The sequence below is a fragment of the Athene noctua genome, chromosome 1 (genome assembly GCF_965140245.1).
Source record: "Athene noctua chromosome 1, bAthNoc1.hap1.1, whole genome shotgun sequence".
NCBI classification, from domain to species: Eukaryota; Metazoa; Chordata; class Aves; order Strigiformes; family Strigidae; genus Athene; species Athene noctua.
The window spans coordinates 2,683,411-2,703,503 of NC_134037.1; the positions used below are offsets into that span (position 1 = coordinate 2,683,411).

The 20,093-nt window shown below is 56.3% G+C and overlaps 1 protein-coding gene across 1 annotated transcript; it reads right to left on the reverse strand.

Moving 5' to 3' along the window:
* Positions 1-1,812: 1,812 nt before the first annotated feature.
* On the reverse strand, positions 1,813-4,310 carry LOC141967349 (otoferlin-like). The gene is made up of 4 exons (XM_074921049.1): positions 4,297-4,310; positions 3,762-3,940; positions 3,489-3,589; positions 1,813-3,017 (listed from the first exon to the last, which is right to left on the reverse strand). The coding sequence occupies exons 2-4, from the start codon at positions 3,870-3,872 to the stop codon at positions 2,837-2,839; spliced, it is 393 nt and encodes a 130-aa protein (XP_074777150.1). The 5' UTR covers positions 3,873-3,940; positions 4,297-4,310; the 3' UTR covers positions 1,813-2,836.
* Positions 4,311-20,093: the final 15,783 nt, after the last annotated feature.

Consider the following 20,093-nt stretch of genomic DNA (forward strand, 5'->3'; position numbering starts at 1 on the left):
CACACAGGCTCTGCAGGAGGGAAATTCCGCAGCTTTTGGCCCATTTCAGCCAGGGCAGCGGCAGAGCTCGGCGGCGGCGGCCGTGAGGGGAAGGCGCGAGCGCGGGGCTCGGGCCGAGCTGCGGGGGAGCGACGGCCGCGGGGCCCCGTGTCCTCTGCGCCGCCGGGCCGGGCCGCGCCGCCTCCTTTGCCCCCCGCTGCCGGTGCCACTCGTGGCTCCGGGACCAGAGCCAAGGGCTGGAGGCCGGCGCCGGTCCCGAGACTGCGCGTCCCTCGGCGGGGCGGTCAGAGCCGCCCCCGTGGCCACTGCCCTTCTAGAAGGGGCTGAAGGGCCCCTGACACGGACTGGAGAGAGAAAAGGAGCAGCAGAGGAGAGCGCCGGCCCACCCCGGCCCAGCCCCTCATCGCCGCTGATGCCGATGGCCTTCCCCCAGGGCACGCGGTTTCACTTTGGTTGCTCACTCTTATTAGGGCCGAGGGAAGCTGGGGCTGGCTTGGGGAGGGCCAGGGCATCCCTGGGGGGGTGGCAGCTTCCCAGCACCAGGCCCCTCCCACAGAGCCCACCGGTGGCCCCAGCACCCCTCTCTGTCCTCAGCCCCTGGCCTGGCCCTTCTCTCCCGGGGCTGGAAGGTGCCCGGCCCCTCGCTGTGCCCCTCGTGCTGCTGGGCTGGCCTTGCCCCGTGTCCCCATGACCCCCCCATCACCCGGAGCACCCCAGAGCCGGCAGGGCCGGCAGGATCACCCAGGCGGTCGGGAGAAGACAGGGAGAGGGTGCTGGGTCCGGGCTGCCCCACAGCAGCCCCACGCTCCAGCCGGGATCTCCCCCCACAGCCGGAGGAGGCGCCACGAAGGAGAAGGGTGGGAAAGCGGCGTCGGCGGGGACGCGGCTTCTGCGAGGGAGCTCCCCCACGGGACGGGAGACGTGGGTCGAGATGGGAACGTCGGTGCTGCCACCAGCTCGGAGCTCCTCAGGAGCCAGCCCTCCTCCTCCCACAGCAGCGACCTGGAGGAGCTGGCCACGTCCCTCATGGAGTCCCTGGGCGGGACCCGAGTCTGCCGCGACCTCCTGGGAAAACTGAAGGAGTCTCGGGATCGCGGCGCTCCAAGCGCTTCCCAAGACATCCGCAAGGAATACGCCACCTGCCTGGAGTGCCGGCGGTGCCTCACCGGCAGCTGCCCGCACCGCAGCGAGCCCCTGCCAGAGCGGGACCTGCCCACGCTGGCCGCCATCCTCCACAGCGTGGACCTGCTGGTGCACCGGGAGGAGCTCCAGCTGGAGCTGGGCATGGGCTTTGAGCTGGTCCTGGCTGGGGAAACCGTCTACGTCTGGCAGAGAACCCATCGGGTCCCCGAAATCCCCCCGGAGCGATGCTGGGAGGGTGCCGTGTGCCACACCGGGCACGGGAGAGGTGGGGGGAGGTGGCCATCCTGCGGGGCGGGCAGAGGGCCAGGGCTGATGTCAGCCAGGGAAGCCCAGGAGAGCCCCGATGCCGCTGCTCGCACCGCCAAAGCCCCTTCGCTCAGAGACCCCTTTGGATCCCAGGGCCCCCCTCCCTACTCTGGGGGCCCCTGCTGGAGGACAAACGGAGCCCTGGGGTCCCTGCTCACCTCCCCTCTCTTGTAGGGTGGCAAGAGGAAGGTGAACCACAGCCGGGGGAACGGGGTGTGCCCAGGGAACGGGCCCCGGGGTGAGGCAGCGTGAGAAGAGGCTGTGCTGGAGAAATGAAGGGAAGGAGGAAAGTGCTCACCTGGAGAAGCAGCCAGTCATGGGCTCCCCTCTCCCCACTAACACGAGACTGCGGTGGAGAACTCAGAAGTGAAAGACAATTTTTATTGACTGATTCAACCAGTAGTATCCTAAAACATCTCCGAGCTGTCAGTTCTCCAGTGAGGGTCTTGCACACCTGAAGCTGGGGAAGGTGGCTTTTCAGCAGCTGAATGTTGCAGAGAGCTGAGAAAAGAGCCCTTCCCTGCTCCACCCGGCAGGACAGACCCCGGCCGCGATACACAGAAATCCAAACAACATGAAAGGGAGAATGAAGAAGGCCCCAGGGAGCTCTCGCTGTGCCAGAGTCCCCGGCTCCCTGTGAGTCCCCCCCAGGGCTGTCCAGCCACCACCACCTCTGGGTCGGTGACCCCGGGCAGAGGTTGGAGCTGCTGGACACTTCCCTGCCTCTGCCGGAGCCCTGGGGAGGGACAGGCAGGCTCTGCCCCGGGTACAGCCCCAGGGCTCCCTGCAGGGCCTCTGCGGCTTCGGGGCAGCGCTGCCGGGAGTCCCCCGGGCTGGGGGGTCAGTGACCTCCAGAGCCAGGAGCAGAGCAGCGCCCGTGCTGGCGGGGGGGGACAGGCATGGGGGCTGCTCTGTGCCCCGGCCCCCCACCGCTGGGGCTGGTGTGGCCCCAGTTCCTCCATCCCAGGTCCCTGCTTCAGCCTTGGTGCCAACTGTCCCTCCAAGGAGCCTCTGGGGAGCGCTCCCGTGGTGCAGCCCCTTCCCCTTCCCCTGCAGCTCCAAGACCCCAGCAGGGCACCAGTCATGGCCCCCAGAGGAAAAAGGCTCCGAGCCCCCCAGCCTGGCTGCCCCGCAGTAGCCACCAGGCACCTCTGCCAGCCCCGGCGAGGGACGCACAGCCTCGGGATTGACTCCATCCTCCAGCCCCATTTCTCTAGGACTAAAGCCACAAATGGGACCCACAGAGGAGGAATGTAAAAGAGGAGCCCCAGCAGCAGCAGGAGGGAGATCTCCCCCAGAGCTGCTGAGAGGCTGCGGGGAGGAGAAGGCCTTGGGACGGGGGAAGGTTGTGCCACGGGGCTGGGGACATGGGGCAGGCTCCCAAGCTTCATGCTCCCAGCAGCTTCTTGACCATGTAGCCTGGCATGCTGTAGAGGAAGAGCGCGACCATGACGATGAGCAACAGGGCCAGCACCATTTTGATGATGAGCCACTTGTAGCGCGTGCAGATGAGGTATTTGATGGACTTGAGTGGGTTCAGGAACCAGATGAAGGACGTGTCCGGGCGGCTGCAGGGGAAGCAAACACCCATCGTTAATGCTGTAGCCACAGAGGAGGGCGGGATGGTGGGCAGTGGACATGGTGGGCAAAGGGACGTGCAGGATCCCTTCCCGGGGTAAGTCTGCAGAGTGGAGGAGCGCAACCAGGAGAATCAGGAGGGTGGGCCAGGGAAGATGGCATGCTGTGCCAGATGGAGCAATGCGGGTTTGTGAGGGTTCCACTTGAAGCTGGAAGCTGGTGGTGAGGACTGGAGGGGAGCAGGAGGTGGTGGGAGGCCCAGGCAAGGGGATGGAGCCAAGAAGCGAGGCAGAGGAGGAACAGAGTAAGGAAAAAAAAGAGTTGGCTCTGCTCGTGACCCTCGTTCCCCCAGCATGACCCCTCCGCACCTCTCCATGCCTGCCTCCCCCCCACCCCTGGGGAGCACCCCCAGCATCTCCCAGAGCTCAGGTGCCTGCTGGGGACTGGGGTTTCCCACTTACTTGGGTTTCTCCAGTGGGTCGGGCTCGTTGCGAGCCAGCCCGGCGGGGGATTTCTCTGCCTCCTCTGCTGTCAGAAGGTGCAGTTCAGCCTCAACTTTCCCCTGCAGGAAGCAGAGTTGTGCTGGGAACTAGGCAATGCTCCCCACCTCAGCCCCCCCAGCCACGGTGACAGAGGGGACCTGAGAGAAGAGAGGCAAGTGCCGGGGAGCAGAGGGTGTCTGCACAGAGTGCAGTCCCCAGGATGCAAAATCCCTCCCTTTTCCCCATCCTTACGGTGACCTCCAGCTCATCGTTCTCATCTCTGGCCACGAACGGCCACCAGCCCTTCACCCGCTTCTGCTTGAAGATGGAGACCATGGGCAGCTCTGCCTCGTTCGTCACCATCTCCAGGCTGCACTGTTTCGACGTCTTGGCTCCTCGGGGGAAGCGGTTCAGGTCCAGCTCGATGGCCCCTGGCAGGAGAAAGGGGAGCACAGATGTTGGCATCCCCAAAATGCTGAGTCCTTGGCTGCAGGTGGGCTGGGTCAGTATCTCCTGCCCTGAAGAGCAACTTTGAACTAGGTCTGGGAACAGCGAAGCTGAAATCTTTGCTGCAGGAGGAGCCTTTGTGCAGCAGAGACAAGGGCTCTCATCCTACCTGCTCTTACCAGTAGCATCTAAAGGGGGGTTGCAGGATGTTGTGGGCTTGAGGAGCAGAGCTGCCCTTCCAGGTCCTGTTCCTATACAGGCTTTATCTCATCCCACACTGCTCCCTACTTGGCCAGCCATGGCTGTCCCGTCACCCCAACTCAACGGGCCCTCCACTCACCGAGGAAATCATCGGCCGAGTGTGGCAGTTAGGGTCTGGCGCTCGGAAGATATCGCGTTGTACGGGAAGATAAAACGTAGGCAGACGGATGTGACGCCATGGACCCAGGGTATAAAAAGCGGTGTTACGCAATAATAAACGCCATTTGCCATCCATCACGTTGATGTCTGTGTGCAGATGGACCGAGCGGCCTGGGGTTGGCCGCCGTGTTGTTTTTCCCTGAGCCAGGTCGTTAAGCATCATTAGGCAACAAATGGTGCCGAAACCCGGGAAGCGGGAAGCGGCTAGCTAGGGAAGACGTCTGGAATTCCACTGCTGTAGGGAGGACGCTCCCAGGACCAACAAGGAGTAGAGAATATAAATTCTCAGGACCAACAAGGAGGGGGAACATCCTTGTGAAGGTCGCCTTGTGAAGGTCGGATTGCAGTTCCCAAGGACCCGCGAGGAAGACGGAAGCTCTCGTGAAGGTCGTATCACAGTTACATAAGCAGTGGGGAATTGAGTGCAAGTCGATTTTACTCGCGCTGGCGCGAGGCTTTTACAGCCCTTGGGTTGTGGGAAAGACTTTAAGTTGTGGGGGAGGGTTAAACTAGCCCTTAAGAAAGCTATGCAGAAGCAGAAAACTGGGAAGGCGGCAAAAAACTGTTTATTGGCCACCCCTAGATTAGGGGTTGGTGCTCAGACTACTAACCTCCCAAGCGATACTGATTATATTGAGCCAAAGGATTCGCAGGAGGGTGGTACACTCCCTCAATCCTCGGACCCCGATCCGCTTACGGAAGGGGAAGGGCGAAAACAAGTAAAATCTCTCCAGGGCGGTTTGATAGAGGAGGCAAGAAAATCCTTCTGGGGCTGTTTGGTAGAGGAGGCAAGGAACGCCGCAGAGATATCAGAATCAATACAAACCTGGGACCGACCACCGCCCTATGTGCCCCAGAATGGCGCCGAAAAAAGAGGGGGAGGGCAAGATAAAAATGGTCCCGAAGAAAAGAATGAGGAAGTGCCAGCAACCACGAGCAAGGCTAGAGGGGAGGGGTGTACGGGTGAGGACTATAGAGCCAGTTATGAGGCTAGAGGGGAGGAGTGTACGGGTGAGGAGCACAGAGCCGGAGAGAATAAAAGGAAAGGTGGGGGAAGTGTTCGGGGAGGGGTGGAGAGCGCAGGCGAGGGGCGGAGAGCATGTACGGGTGAGGAGTACAGAGCCGGAGAGAATAAAAAGAAAGCTGGGGGAAGTGTTTGGGGAGGAGTGGAGAGCCCGGGCGAGGGGCGGAGAGCCAATCTAAGCGGCCACCCGGAGAGACACCTTGATAAAGCAGGGCCCTCCCCTAGCAGGAGGTGGGGCGAGCCTAGAGGAAGGGAGCGGCCCGCCCGTAAGGGGAGTGGAAGGGGAAGGAGTCTGACAAAAAGTTATTGGAGCCCAGAAATGACCTGGCAGTCGAGTTCTGACTTCGGGTCAGACAGTAGCGAGGACGAATGGTTTACAGTCGACTTAAACTTAAAGGAAAAAGGAACGGGAGCAGACAGAACTAAAGGCCAACACCCCCCACCCATCCACTCTAAAGAGAATCCACGAGAAAAGCAAACCCCCCTCACAGACTGGAGAGAAACAAAAATGACATGCGCCGACTTATTCCCACCGGCAGCACTAGCATTCCCGGTCCGGGTGACAGACGGGGGACAGAGGGTTTACTCGCCCATAAACCCTAAAGACATACAGGCGATTGGTAAAGCAACTGCCGATAAAGGTCTCAATTCCGCCTTAGTCTCCACCCTTATTGATGGTGTTTTTGGGGGAGACGACATGCTCCCATCTGACATAATACAAACTTGTAGATTAATCTTTGATGGAACAGGGATGATTGTTTTTAAACAAGAATGGGAGGATATTTGTGGAAGATTATTGGTTCAAGTAGTGGGGGCAGACCATCCCTTGCATGGATCTAGCTTGCAACATCTGATGGGTACAGATCCAGCGATAATTACCCCTCAAGCGCAAGCTCAAGGCCTACGAGCCCAGAAAATTATGGCAACTACTCGTGCGGCCAGAGACGCCATTTGCATAGCTTGTAGGGTCGTTGCAAAGCCGTCCTCTTGGTCTACTATGAAACAAAATGAAAGTGAGAGCTTTACACAGTTCATAGACCGCCTCCAGGCAGCGATCGACTCTTCAACATTACCTGCAGAGGCAAAAGGCCCAGCTGTAACAGAATGCATACGTCAACAATGCAATTCAGCGACCAAAGAAATTTTCCAACCCTGGATGGAGCAAAGCACTCCTGAACCCACTCCCCCCTCGAGAAGAGACCCATTTTATGGCTCAACTTATTATAGCTCAACCTGCGATACAGCCCCAACTGCAACCATCATTCAATACATGGACAATATCTTGATCGCCGCGCCGTCAGAAAATCAGGTGGACCACTTGGTGTCAACAATTTCCGAAACCCTGAAAGCAAACGGGTTCGAAATTGTGAGTGCAAAAATTAAGAAAGGACCATGTGTAAGCTTTTTAGGAGTAGGAATTACAGGTTCTTATATAACCCCTCCTCAGGTAAAAATCCGTCGACACATTGAAACACTTTATGATATGCAACAGCTAGTAGGGTCTTTACAATGGCTCCGCAATATCGTCCTAATTCCCCCTGAAATCCTGGCCCCCCTGTATGATCTTCTAAAAGGAAAAAAACCATGGGAGAAAAAAGCTCTGACGACGGAAGCAATGAGCTCTCTCGATTTCATCGAACAACAGGTATCGTCAAGCACGCTCGCCAGATGGGACCCCAATGAACCACTTGATCTGTACGTACATTTCATGTCAGGAGGAGGAGTAGGAGCACTAGCTCAGGGCTCCCCTGAAGAAGCCCAACCAATACAATGGATAGCCCTGGGAAAACCATCACGTGCTTTCTCTCCAGGGGTCGAGTGCATTGGCAATCTCATCATGAAAGGCAGAAAACTCGCCCTAAGACACTTGGGCATTGAGCCTGCCAGGATATATCTCCCGTAAGCAGCTCTCAACGCAGTCAGTGATGACATCAGAGTATTTAGCTATAGCCCTGACTGGATTTGGTGGAGAAATCCGGTACGCCACAAAACCTCCCTGGACTCAAATGTTGGCGGTTGTACACGTTGACCCCCCATCTAAGGTCATGGACCGACCTCAGGAAGGACCAACAGTCTTTACAGATGCATCTTCAACGACATCGACTGCCGTAGCAGTGTGGCAATCAGGAGACGAATGGCACCGTATCAAAACAGCCGATTATGAGCTTTCAGTTCAACAGCTGGAAGCAGCAGCTATAGTACTAGCATGCGGGCTGTTCCCGATGGAACATCTCAATATAGTGACTGACTCCATGTTTGCAGCTAAACTTTGCCTAGCCATGTCAGGCCCTGGCGTGACAACATCCACAGCAGCGCTAATGCTCAAAGAGGCACTCTCCGCCAGGAAAGGCACCTTTTCAGTTCTCCATGTCAACAGTCAAAGTCCTGTTAAAAGGTACTTCCAAATTGGTGATGATAAAGCTGACACTGCTGCAAAAGAATTACGGACGCTAAGGGAGGCCCGTCAACTACATGAATCTCTGAAATCGAAATTAGAAATATTAGCAAAGGCAGAAGGCTTTACCAATGCCATTCCATCAGAAGACCAAGTACGCCTTTTGGCAAACGCCCTGCTAATGTTCAACCAATTCCCCAGAGAAGAGGCGCATAGCCCCGCCCAAAAATACTGGACCACTCGAGCATTAGAAGAAGGTCCACCGGCCACAATCAGAAATGAACTGGGAAAATGGGAACAGGGGTGGAGGCTAGTTTTAACAGGACGGGAGTATTCTGCAGTTAAAAAGGTGAAATTAAATGGTGCCCTCTTAAACCCGACCTCTAGGATGAAACTAATGAGAACTATAAGTTTTTATTCACAGGACCTAACCATCAGGCACCCCCGTAACCCGTATGCTCCTGTGGCAAGAGAGGAGAGTGAGTTGGAGAATACCCTGACTACAACGGATAGCTCTGCTTCACCAGAACCCGAGCATCAGCTGAGATGCCCCCGCAAAGGGCTGCTGTGGTGTTTTTGTGTAATTTTGCTGCTGCGATGTTTCTGTTTGATTTTGCTTTTAGGGTTCATAGTATCTTGTGGCTCGTATGAACACCAGCCATGGGAATGGGTATTAACGAGATGGGATCAAGAGATGCTGCAAACAATCATCACTTCGGGGCCTCCTAGCTTTCAGGTAAAACTCTGTAACTTAGCCCCAGTAGAGTCCTGTTTACACACGTCGAGCTATTACATGTGTCCCGGCTCTAACCCCGGCAGGCCTTACTGTAACGCCCCCAATCAGTATTACTGTTCCCACTGGGGATGTGAGACAATTGCCTCAGATTGGGCACCAGGGGCAGGACCAGACAAATATTTGAAAGAACAACCAGGACCTTACGGGTGTGTCATTCCTCCAAAAGACCCCTTAAGACCAGGGCTAGCAGCAACCCATGGGAAAATCAAGAATTGTTGTCTGTACCTTAGGCTCAGTGTCACCAATGAGGATGATCCGAGATGGATGATTGGGAAAACTCGGGGCGTCAGACACTATGAATCTAGTACAGACAGGGGGAGCTTGTTTTCTATTAGAAAACGGGAAATACAAAGCAGCACAGCAATCGCCCCCAATGTCATAGCCAAAAGTGACAATGACGTCGAGCAAGGAAGAGAAAGCTTGCCATTATCCACCCCTATCTTGACTACCCCCCTAGTAGCTAAGCAGATAACCCCTCCAAGCAAACCCAAGGTGGGCCCTTACCGCTTACCTGATAAGCCGTTCCTTAATGTACTGAATGCTACCTTTTGGTCATTGAACCAATCAGATCCAGACCTCACGAGCTCCTGCTGGCTGTGCTGCAATATGAACCCGCCCTTTTATGAGGGCGTCGCCCTCAATGCCTCCTTTTACAATTCGCCAGACAATAATCCAACTCAATGCAGGTGGGACACACCACGGAGAGGGATCACCCTGAACCAGGTCAAAGGCCAGGGCGTATGTCTGGGCAATACCGCTTTGGCAAACCGGGGTAGTTTTGTTTGTGCGAACACTGTTAGGGTCAATAGAGCCTACAAATGGGCAATCCCGCCTACATCCGCAAAGTGGGTCTGCCACAAGTCAGGAGTAACCCCCTGTGTGTCCCTTATTCTTTTTGATAATTCTGCCAACTTTTGTGTCCAAGTTATAGTTGTTCCTAAGGTCCTATATCACCCAGAGGAAGACCTATATCACTATTTCAAAGAACCTCACTGGACTGATAAAAGAGCGGTACTAACAGGCATCACCATTGCAACGCTGCTCGGGCTAAGAGCGGTCGGCACAGCCACGGGAGTTTTGGCCCTCGCAACCCAGCGCCAGGGATTATCCCAGCTACAAATGACCATAGATGAGGACCTGCAAAGAATTGAAAAAACTATCTCCTTTTTGGAAAAAGTCTCTTTCCTTTTGAAGGTCGTTTTGCAGAATAGGCAAGGGTTAAAGCTTCTACTGTTGTATCAAAGAGGTTTTTGTACCACATTAGGGGAAGAATGTTGTTTTTATGCAGCCCACACAGGAATCGTACAGGACACCATGGCTGAATTGAGAGATCGGCTAGCCCAAAGGGAAAGAGAAGCCCTACAAGAATGGTTTGGCTCTTGGTTCAGTCTCCATGGCTAACCATCCTTTTTTCCACTCTGATCGGCCCACTCACCATAATACTGCTGGTACTAATTTTTGGGCCTTGCATATTGAATAAGTCAGTGTCGTTTGTGAAAAGCTGCTTAGAAAAGGTTAACATTCTGTTTATCGATCTCTTTAGAGCAAATGCTCTAAAGCATGCTCACTCAGCACTCAATATATTACCTCCTTAGTCTGTCATTTTAAGTCTGATAGTCTAAGTATTATCTATAGCCTTAATGTTTTATATGCATGCTTTATTTTTATATTTACCAGCGTTAAGAACAAAGAACTCTAAATATTTTACCTTTAGAAACTCCCTTGGTCTTCCCCCAGAGTGCTGGCCAGACTCTGGGTAGAACCCAACAGGAGATTTAGAATCAGATGTTCCCGCTTAAAGGAATTTGCCAGTCATTTTGGCCTGTTGATTTCAGAGCAGGGCCTGCTTGCAGCGATGTTGGATGCCTCTCCTACGGATGGACGCATCACGTAGGGTTTCCGGTTTGTGAGGAAGGGCACTCTGATTCTCGCTGCACCCAGGGTTCCCTAGTGATTGCGGGTCTGAATGTTAGCATTCTTATTGACTAAGTGCACTATTTTATATTTTAATCACAAATAATACATTTAGTTTACCTTTTTATCAGTGATTGCAGCTGCTATATAATTCCAGCCTTTATGAAACATTCTTTAGGTACGCTGTGTTTTTTAAGGTTTATCTAATTCCTAATCAATATAACTTTCCAATAAATTTGACAGGTATTGTCATATCATTAAAATAGCATGGGAGGGGGGGGAAATGTGGGAGTTAGGGTCTGGCGCTCGGAAGATATCGCGTTGTACGGGAAGATAAAACGTAGGCAGACGGATGTGACGCCATGGACCCAGGGTATAAAAAGCGGTGTTACGCAATAATAAACGCCATTTGCCATCCATCACATTGATGTCTGTGTGCAGATGGACCGAGCGGCCTGGGGTTGGCCGCCGTGTTGTTTTTCCCTGAGCCAGGTCGTTAAGCATCATTAGGCAAGAGACGAGAAGTGGTCAGCATCCCAGACCTGCAGGGTGAGACGAGCTGGGATCTTGTACTCCGTCTCATCCCAGGAGAACATGGACTCCTTCTTGGAGATGACGATCCTCTCCTCGGCCATCAGGTAGTCGAAGGGGAAGATGTAGCGCCAGTTGAAGTTGCCTTCACCGGTGAGCGAGTGGTAATGGAGCCCCTCGCAGGGGGGAGAACGTGGCGCAGGGATGGCTGCCGGTTGTCACAAAGGGGATCCCAGCCGCCCTGTGACGTCACTAAGGGGATTCCAGCTGCCTTGTGATGTCACAAAGGGGATTCCAGCCGCCTTGTGATGTCACAAAGGGGATTCCAGCTGCCTTGTGATGTCACAAAGGGGATCCCAGCCGCCCTGTGACGTCACTAAGGGGATTCCAGCTGCCTTGTGATGTCACAAAGGAGATTCCAGCCGCCTTGTGATGTCACAAAGGGTGCTCCAGCCACCCTGTGAGGTCAAAAACGGGGGAGGCTCCAGCCACCCAATATAAAAGGCCGCAGCCGCCCTGGGCCCACAGCCATGGAGTGTTCCAACAGCCTCACCTCGGCAGACATCTTCCCACTGTTCATGCTCCTCCTGCCGCCCCTCCTGTTCGTCGGCGTGTTGATGGTCGAGTGGCTCTGGGTATGTGACGGCTGCACTGTGCTGTGCCGGGGGGTGGGATGGCGTGGGGAGGTGTTGGGGGGCTGTGGGGCTGATGTGGTGTGGGGGGGTTGGGGATGCTGTGGGGAGTTGTGGGGTGTATGGTGTGGGTCTGGGAGCTGCCTCTGTCTCACTCAGCTCTTGGTGTCCTGCAGAGCTCAAGGCAGAAGGCAAAGCAAGGGACAACGGTGAAAGCAAGGATGGAGAAGAGTGAATTCAACCTGGAAACATGGTGAGTGCTGGGGGAGGCCCCCAGATCCTGCCCCAGACCCTCAGTCCGTGCCCTGCCCGCGCTGGGCAGCCCTGCCCATCCCGCCGGAGGGGCCGCGGTGCAGCAGGTTCACCTCCCTCTCTCCTCCCCTGCAGTGCCAGCGCGACGTTGATGAACACAGAGCAACTGTGCCCGCTACACCGGACACGATCAATGATCTCCGTCCTAATAAGCAGCTCCAGTTCTGCGGACACCGTCTGCTCCTTCCCGGAGCCCTGCCCCGGTGCCACGGCAGATCTGGCGGCACAAGAGCGCTCAGGACCCGCCCAGACCCCCAAGGATGATCCGGGGCTGGTGGAGAACCTGGGACCAGCCCTGGGCCAGGACCCCCCACTGGAGAGGTCAGCAGGGAGCAGTCAAGAGCAGGTCTCTGGGGATGAGGGCGAAGTAGCACAGAGACCCAGGGATGTGGAGCCAGACCCTGACAGTCACCAGGAGCACGTGTGGACGCTCTTTACCAGAATGTGCATTGAGGACAATGGAGTGGAGCTTCCTGCGCCAGACACGGACACCGAGAGGATTCCAAACACGGGATCCTTGGAAATGGGCTGGAGCAGCTCCATGATGTCGGGCAGCAGCACCCCCGTGACCATGGGCAGCACCATCTGGGCGGCGCCGAGTGGGAGCAGCCCAGCGGAGCCCAGTCCCCAGCAGCGGGTGCCCACGGGCAGGATGCGTGCCTGGGCGGCCCGGGGGCTGTGCAAGTGGGGCCGTGCCCTGCGGGAGTCCCGTGCCCAGCTCTGCAGGCGTGTCAGCACCTGGTGGAAACGGCCGCAGTGCTGCTGCAGGTGCTCCCGCAAGCCCCTGAGGCAAAACTATCCCTGACTGCAGCGGGCAGCCTGGAGAGAGCAGTTGGGGTTGTAGGGCTGGGGAAGTCCCTGCAATGACCCCACCTGAAAAATATCTTTCCTCCATCCCTGGTGCCGTGGTTCTTCCACACAGCCCTTGATGCGCGCCCTCCCCTGTCCCCTTTGCCAAACCTCCCCTTTGGGTCCCTTGCTGACCCCCCCGCCTCTGCCGGGTCTCCCCCAGATCCTGGCTCCGAGCTCCCCCGGGCTTGGTCACCTCTGTCCGGCCCCGCGTCCGTAGGCACCGCGACGGGGGCATTTGCTTGGCCCAGAGCTGCTCCTGCCAGAGCAGGCAGGGACTGTGCCTGCCTGCACCCTGCTCCTGCCTCCTGCCCCCTCCAGAGCCCGGGGGCTGCGGGGCACCCACTGCAGGAACAGGGGGACCGCACACGTCGGGTCTTTGCCTCTTTTCACCTGGAACACATTCACTCAACAGTAAAGGTCTTTACTGTCAGGCAGGAATTCTTCCTGGCAGCGCTGGGCGCACTCGCTGTTACCGTCAGTTTGGCCTCCCAAGAACCGCCGAAGGCTCAGCTGGAAGCTGTAGAAGGCAGGCAGGCTGTGCTGCAGCGCTGGGTGCTGGGGGGATCGTTCCACCCAAGGGCCGTGCCGAAAGACAAGGGCACGCTTCTCCTGCCACACCAAAGCAGCGAATATTCCTGTCATTTCCGACACGTACACACCGATTCCCGGAGGACCGACTGCCCGTGCCAGTGCGTTGTTTGGGGGAGAGTCCCTGCGGGGCTTCCCCAGGTGTCTGCTGGTTTCTCTGCCCTCCCCGGGATGGACCCGTCAGAGCTGCAAACATGAGGTCCTTGGGCACAATCCCCTGCGAGGCCCCTCACAGCTCTGAGCCCCAACTGCGGGCAGGCAGGAGGCAGCAGCTCCCCCCTTTTCCTGAGACTTTGCACTCACAAATCCCAGCTCTCAGGACTCCAAACCCAAACCACCTTTTGGCAGAAAAAGAGCCGCCGTGGCTGTGGCAGAAGAGTCAGAGGTCCCTCGGCCGGAGCTGATCCGGCCGTTCCCTGAGCCAGCGCTAATCAGCACGTGCAAGTATGGAAGCGCAGGCTGTGGCAGGTGTCCCCCCCAGTGAAGATCGGGCTCCATGGCCGCTGGAGCGGAGCAGCTCCTGATTGCCTTTGCTCTCGGGGCTTCCCGGCAGTTGGGGCCTTTGGCCAACGGGAGCCGCTACGGGGCACAGGTCAGATTGGGGCTGGGTGTCAATGGAGCCCTGGGGCAGCCATTTTGAGCTCCTCCCCTCGGGCAGCCATTTTGAGCTCCTCCCCTGGAGCAGCTCGCTGCCGTCGGTCGAGGACTCTCCCCTGGGGTCGGGACGTCGCCCAAGGAAGCTCCTCCAGGTGATCTGGGTCGGGGCGCTGCCCTGAGCAGGTCCTCGAGGTGGAGAGCCCTCGCTTGTCAGGTGAGTGATCAAGCGTTTGGGGTGGCCGTTAAACCCCACAGAGTTCTTTGTTCTGCGTTCTGGGGTGCCGTTGAACCCTGGAAAGCTGTTCTGTTCTCCGCGCACAGACATTCGAACCTGCAATTTACGGAGAGCTAGTTTCCTGCGCTCGTCGTAATTTGTCATTATTTTGGTGGGGGGCTGTCTAATTGAGAGCAGCCGTAAGGCCCGCGCTCCTCCCGCTGAGGCCGCCGCGGGCTCAACCCGAACCCCCCCACTCCTCACCCCGGGGAAGGCCCTTCCCCCGGCGCGGGGAGCAGCACGAGGTCGGGGCCGCCGGGCTCCGGCTGCGCGTTCACCCCCCGGCGGCCGGGCTCGAGCGGGCTGTCGGAGAAGCCCCGATCGCTGCCGCCCGTGTGTGCGGGCGGCACCAGGCGGCGGCGCGGCCCGGCCCGGCGGCGCAGAGGACACGGGGCCCCGCGGCCGTCGCTGCCCCGCAGCCCGGCCCGAGCCCCGCGCTCGCGCCCGCCCCTCGCGGCCGCCGCCGCCCGGCGCGGGAGCGGGAGCGGCCGCCGCGGGGCGGGAACGGGCGGCGCACGCGCGGTCGCGCCGTTTGCCCGGCGCCGCCGTTTGCCCGGCGCCGCCGTTTGCCCGGCGCCGCCGTTTGCCCGGCGCCGCCGTTTGCCCGGCGCCGCCGTTTGCCCGGCGCCGCCGTTTGCCCGGCGCCGCCGTTTGCCCGGCGCCGCCGTTTGCCCGGCGCCGCCGTTTGCCCGGCGCCGCCGTTTGCCCGGCGCCGCCGTTTGCCCGGCGCCGCCGGGGCCGGTCCGGCCGCGCCGCGCATGCGCTGTGTCTGCGGGGCCGCGTGAGGCGGGGAGCCGGCGCGGAGGCGGCTCGGCGGGGCCCGGCCCCGGCCCTCAGCCCCCGCGGCCCCGACCCCGGCGCCGAGGAGCGCGTCGCCGCCCGCCGCCCTCGCGTCGCCGCCCTCCTCGATGCCGAGCCCCGGCGAGAAGCGGCGCTCGTCCCCGGTGCCCCGGCTGCGTGGGCCTGACCCCCAGCCGCCCCCGCCGCCCAGATCGGAGCCGGGTCCAGGCCCCTCCCTGCCCCGGACCGGCACCAAGTCCCTCACCTTCTCCCCACAGCCCGGTTCAGGTCACAGATGATCTCCCCTCCCCAGAACGGTGCCGGGCTTGATGCCCCCACCCCCAGGCCGGGGCCGGTTCCACATCCTGCGCCCCGAGCTGGCAGCCAGTCCTGACCCCAGCCCGGGCCAGCACAGGCTCAGAGACCGACTCCAGGTGTCAGAATATCCCCTGTCCCACAACGGCACTGGGGCCAGGACCCCTACCAAAAACTGGCGGGGGGCAGCCACCCGATGTGGCCTTGCCAGCCTTCACGGGACCCGGGATCTCTCCCCAAACTGGCCTTGGCGCTCCCCTGAATCCCAAGCCAGAGACGCTCCCCGTTCTCTGCCAGATATTAGGAGCACGGGGACCTCCCGATGTCTGCTCATCCCAAAGGCAAGGACATCCCCGCCCTGTCCGAGGCACAGCACTGAGGCAGCAATACCCCCTTCCCCAAGAGATTCCCCTGCCATGGACCCGCTGCCCCCCTGGACAAAATCTGCATCAGACTAGTGGCATCCTGGAGCAGGCTGCTGTTCCCAGACCTGGGGCTCACCAGCCATGGCACACACCTTTCCCCGAAGCAGGACTGAAGTGGGGGCCTCTCCCAAGCCTTAGAGGCCCCTCCAGCCTGGGGGATATTGGGCCATGGGATCAGTGCCAATGCTGGAATGGCTCCGGACAGAAGCTGGCTGTCTTCATGGCCAAGCCGGGGTCCCCCCCAGCCACCTAAGGGCTGCCCCCTGACAGCCTCTGCCCCATGCCTGCCCCATCCCCACCTGGAAAGCAAACAGAGGCTGAGCCTCCCCAGCCTTGTGCTGAAGCAGTAACTAGCCTTGGGCTGCAGTCCCAGATGTAGAAAAAGAAGCCTGGACGCTGTTTTCCCTCTGGGCGGCTGTCCCCACCTTTCCTGCCTCCTTTCTGCATCTGCAGGGACCTGCTGGCCTGGGACTAAGCCTGCTGAGGGGAAGAGAGAGCAGAGTGTGCTGCGCTGAACCATGCAGTCTGGGTTGGGATGCCGGATTCAAGGGCATCCCCGAGCATGATGTGGTGTAAAATGTTCAGTCTTATTCCCTCTTCTGCCCCAGGGAGGCCCTTGGAGAAGATGTGGAGCCAAAAGTGCCTGAGGAGGAGGAGGAGGAGGAAGAGCAGAGGAAGAGCCACAAGCACATTGAGGAGTGCAGGCAGGTGTGGCGGTAGGAGGGGAAGATCCTCTTGGGTCCCTGATATTTGGCTTTACCCTTCTTTTAGCTTTGTACAGTGCTTAGTGTCACACAGCAGCATTTATGTGAGAAGCAGCAGGGACAGGAACTCCTCAGGACTGGGTGGTGGGGGATTTGGGGGCTGGATCCTAGGGGTAGGATTTCCCGTGGATTGTAAGGGCGTAGGAGTGACGCCAAGCATCCAAACCAAAACCCCGCCGTGCCTAACCGCATCTGCACGCACGGGGGAAGTGAGAGAGGGGGGTGCTCTGAGCGTGTTCCTCTTGGCGCTGATGGCCTGCGGGGCTTTCCAGGAGAGGGAGGCCCGCGGGTGCTCATCGATCCTGCCGTAGCAGGAAGACAGAGCTTAGGGCTCCACACAGGCACCTCAGCATGGGGACAGGAGCCAGACCCTGGGCAGGCAGGGTTCCTGCAGCATCCCTCCCTCCAGAACGCAGGTCTTTGGGTGTGAAATGTGTGCCGCTTCCTTCACAGAGGCTGGCCAAGCTGCTCTTTGATGGCACGCAGATGGTGACAAATACCCGGGTGGCCGCTGACTTGAGGGAAACACAGAGGAGGGCAGAGGAGGCAGAGCTGAAGCTGCAGAGGTAAGAGACTGCACCGCGGGTCGGCGCTGCTGGGAAGGATGTTGGTGCAGCTTTCTGAGGACATCCTAATGCTGGTCATCCAGAAACACTTGGCAGTTAGGGCTGTGCTGTTCAGAAGGAAAATCTAGGCACCTCCAGGTCCCACCTGCTGTCACGTCCTGCTCCGAAGAGGGAGACAAGTGACGTAGATTCATAAATCCCCAACGGAGCAGAGATTGGTGAGACAAGTCTCAAAGTGCAGACATAAACATTTCTTCATTTCCCACAGTGTGTTGACTGGATACACAATAACTGACTAAGTGTAGAACAAATTATGGCAAGGGATATGATACGCCTTGCGTCCCTTAATGATAACAAGGGGGAAAAGAGAAGAAGAGAGAGAGAGATGGGAAGAGAGGGAGAGAGATCACCAGTCCAGGTTCCTGCGCTGGTTCTGCCAAGGAGGGTTCAGGGATGCACCCACCTGCTTCATTTCACTTCTTCACTCGCTCATCACCGTTATCCTTGCCCCCCCCCCCCCATTTATACACGCTTTCCTCGGGTCCTTCCCCCAGATTGATCTACATATCACGTGTCATAGGTGTGGGGAGGGGCAAGGCGCTTCGTGGGGTGCTGTAATTAGCATGATCTCGTTAGTCTTTATTAGCATATTCAGGGATGTCAACTTTAATACACGTTTTGTGGATAATGAAGCAAAGATCGCTCACGGGACAGATGCCCCTTGAAACTGTCACCGAAATCCGGGATAAAAATAACTTCTCGACTCCAATGTGATGCAGATAAGCAGACACTTCTTTACTGACGGCCGGACGTGTAGGGGAGCGCTCTCACCAACAACACGTGCCAGGCACCAGAATCACACACCTTATCTAGAACTTACTCATCCATATTCATTAAGTCTTCATACATAAGCATACAACTTCCAGGAAATCATTCACATATTCTCCTCCTATTTCCGATTCTGCGCAGTAGAGGTTAGAAATGTCTAGAAATGGCTCTGGGTGTAATGGGAGCAGGTGGTCCGTGAGTCGGGGGTCGCCATCTCCCCCTGCCGGAATTACCTTTTGCTTAAGGACACGGTTTTCTTGGCAGGTACCTGCCAGCTGTTACGGTCACTGCCCTCAGTTCCCGTTCATCCTGGACCTTGACAGCTACTTGCGTTCTTCTAGTCCTGTACATGTATTATAAATCAGGTTACAAATCACCTCGTGTTTCGTTACCTGGGTTCTAACCGTTCCTACTAAACAGTTGTGACCAGTCCCTTCAGCCTTGGTACGGGGCTGTACAGGGGATTTTAGAGGAGCAGTCAGTTGCTAGATTCAAACTACAATAAATGTAAAATGATTTTTACTAAAATATCCCTTAATTCTATACTTATATTAAAATCAAACACAATTTAATTTCAGTTGATAATAAAATCAGTAACATTTCCCCCCTTTGAAGGTGTTGAAAATCATTTCAATACTTTCACACTTTTATTCATTTTCATCTTTGAGGCCAAAGTTTGTCTTGCCAGATGATGGTGGTGGCGCGCTGTAGCCTGGTGGCATAGTGGGTACTTCTCTCATCATTCTACGATATATTGCAGCCTATTAGTAAACTGTATGTTACCAACATAATCATCAACAGGACAGTTCATAGCAAAAACAGAATTTTGATTAAGGATTTCAGCCAAGAGCTCAAATTCTATCCTAATCCACTAAAAATGTTTCCTAGCCGATCTTCTGACATATCTTCTCGAATGGTTTCTGTTTCTTTTCCGATTTTGCCTCACAGATCTAAATCCTGTTCTCCATCCTGTGTAATATTCGGGATATGAATGCAGCAATGGTCCAATCTGTCTTTGCGATATCCACACACTCCATGCTCTTTCAACAGAAGCATGTCTAGTGCCATCCTGTTCTGAAGTGTCATTCTAGAAGTTACCTGTAATTGGATGTTTAATTCTTGAAATCCTTTTCTTGTAACATCGGCCAATTTTTCTCCTTGTCCTGTTAAGTGATAAAGCCATTCTCTATTCCTGTAGGACGCTATTGGGTTCAAACAGACTCTAAAGCCCAGCCAATTTTTTACTCCTGTTGTTGGTTCATTCCAAGCGTCATCATCCGTTTCAGACCTTTTGATTCGTTGTAATTTTAAATTTTCCAGGGATCCCTTGAGTGGTGATTTCTTCCCAATCGGACACAATGTTGGCAGGCCTAAAGTAATTTGTTTCACCTTACCATCTACCGGTAAGTGGGTTGTCCGGGTGCCATCACTTAATGCCCAAACTAAATGCCCTGGGCTCTGAATGGCAGATTTCTTACAACTAGAGGAGTATCCTCTTCTGGGTGTAAAGAGACTAGTCATGGTGAGGTTATTATGAACACCTCGACAATAACAGCCAAACTTTAAAGCAGCTGCCAAATGAGGAATTCTTTGAATTATTAAGTCTGCATTGCTGCAATCATACACCCTTTCACATTTCTACCATGGTACTACATGTCCCTTTCCTTGTCGGGTAGTGCCTTTGTCTACTGTCGGGGGAAGGATTGCAAACACGCCTTTAATCCAGGTACTGTCCCAAGTTTTTAATTTTAATCTACCCGTTTGAACTCTTTTCCTGGTTACTGGATTGTTTTTCAAACATACGTCACATTTTGCAGTTATTAATTTAGCCATGTCTGTCATCTTGACAGATAAAACTTGTTTTTGTAAAGAAGTTACTAAAGCTTCTGCTCCCTAATGACATTCTTGAGGTTTGGTTTGCATTCTTTCTTTTATTAACAAAGGTGGAACTACTGCTCGTCTGTGAGGGGTTACTGTTTTGGAGGGAATTAATGCCATTTGAAATATTCGTTCTCTTGCTGTCCGGTCGGCCAAATTACTTCTAGCAATTTCTTTTGTGTTCCTAATTAGGTGTGCTTTACAGTGCATGATTGCTACCTGATTTGGTTTTTGAACTGCTTGTAA

Bases quoted from the DNA above. Each gene is read 5' to 3' on its own strand.
- LOC141967349 (XM_074921049.1), bottom strand. From the start codon at position 3,872: ATGGTGACGAACGAGGCAGAGCTGCCCATGGTCTCCATCTTCAAGCAG. The intron at 3,590-3,761 runs GTAAGGATGGGG...TGCTTCCTGCAG, and splicing joins ACGATGAGCTGGAGGTCACC to GGGAAAGTTGAGGCTGAACT. The intron at 3,018-3,488 runs GTAAGTGGGAAA...CTTCCCCTGCAG, and splicing joins GACCCACTGGAGAAACCCAA to CCGCCCGGACACGTCCTTCA.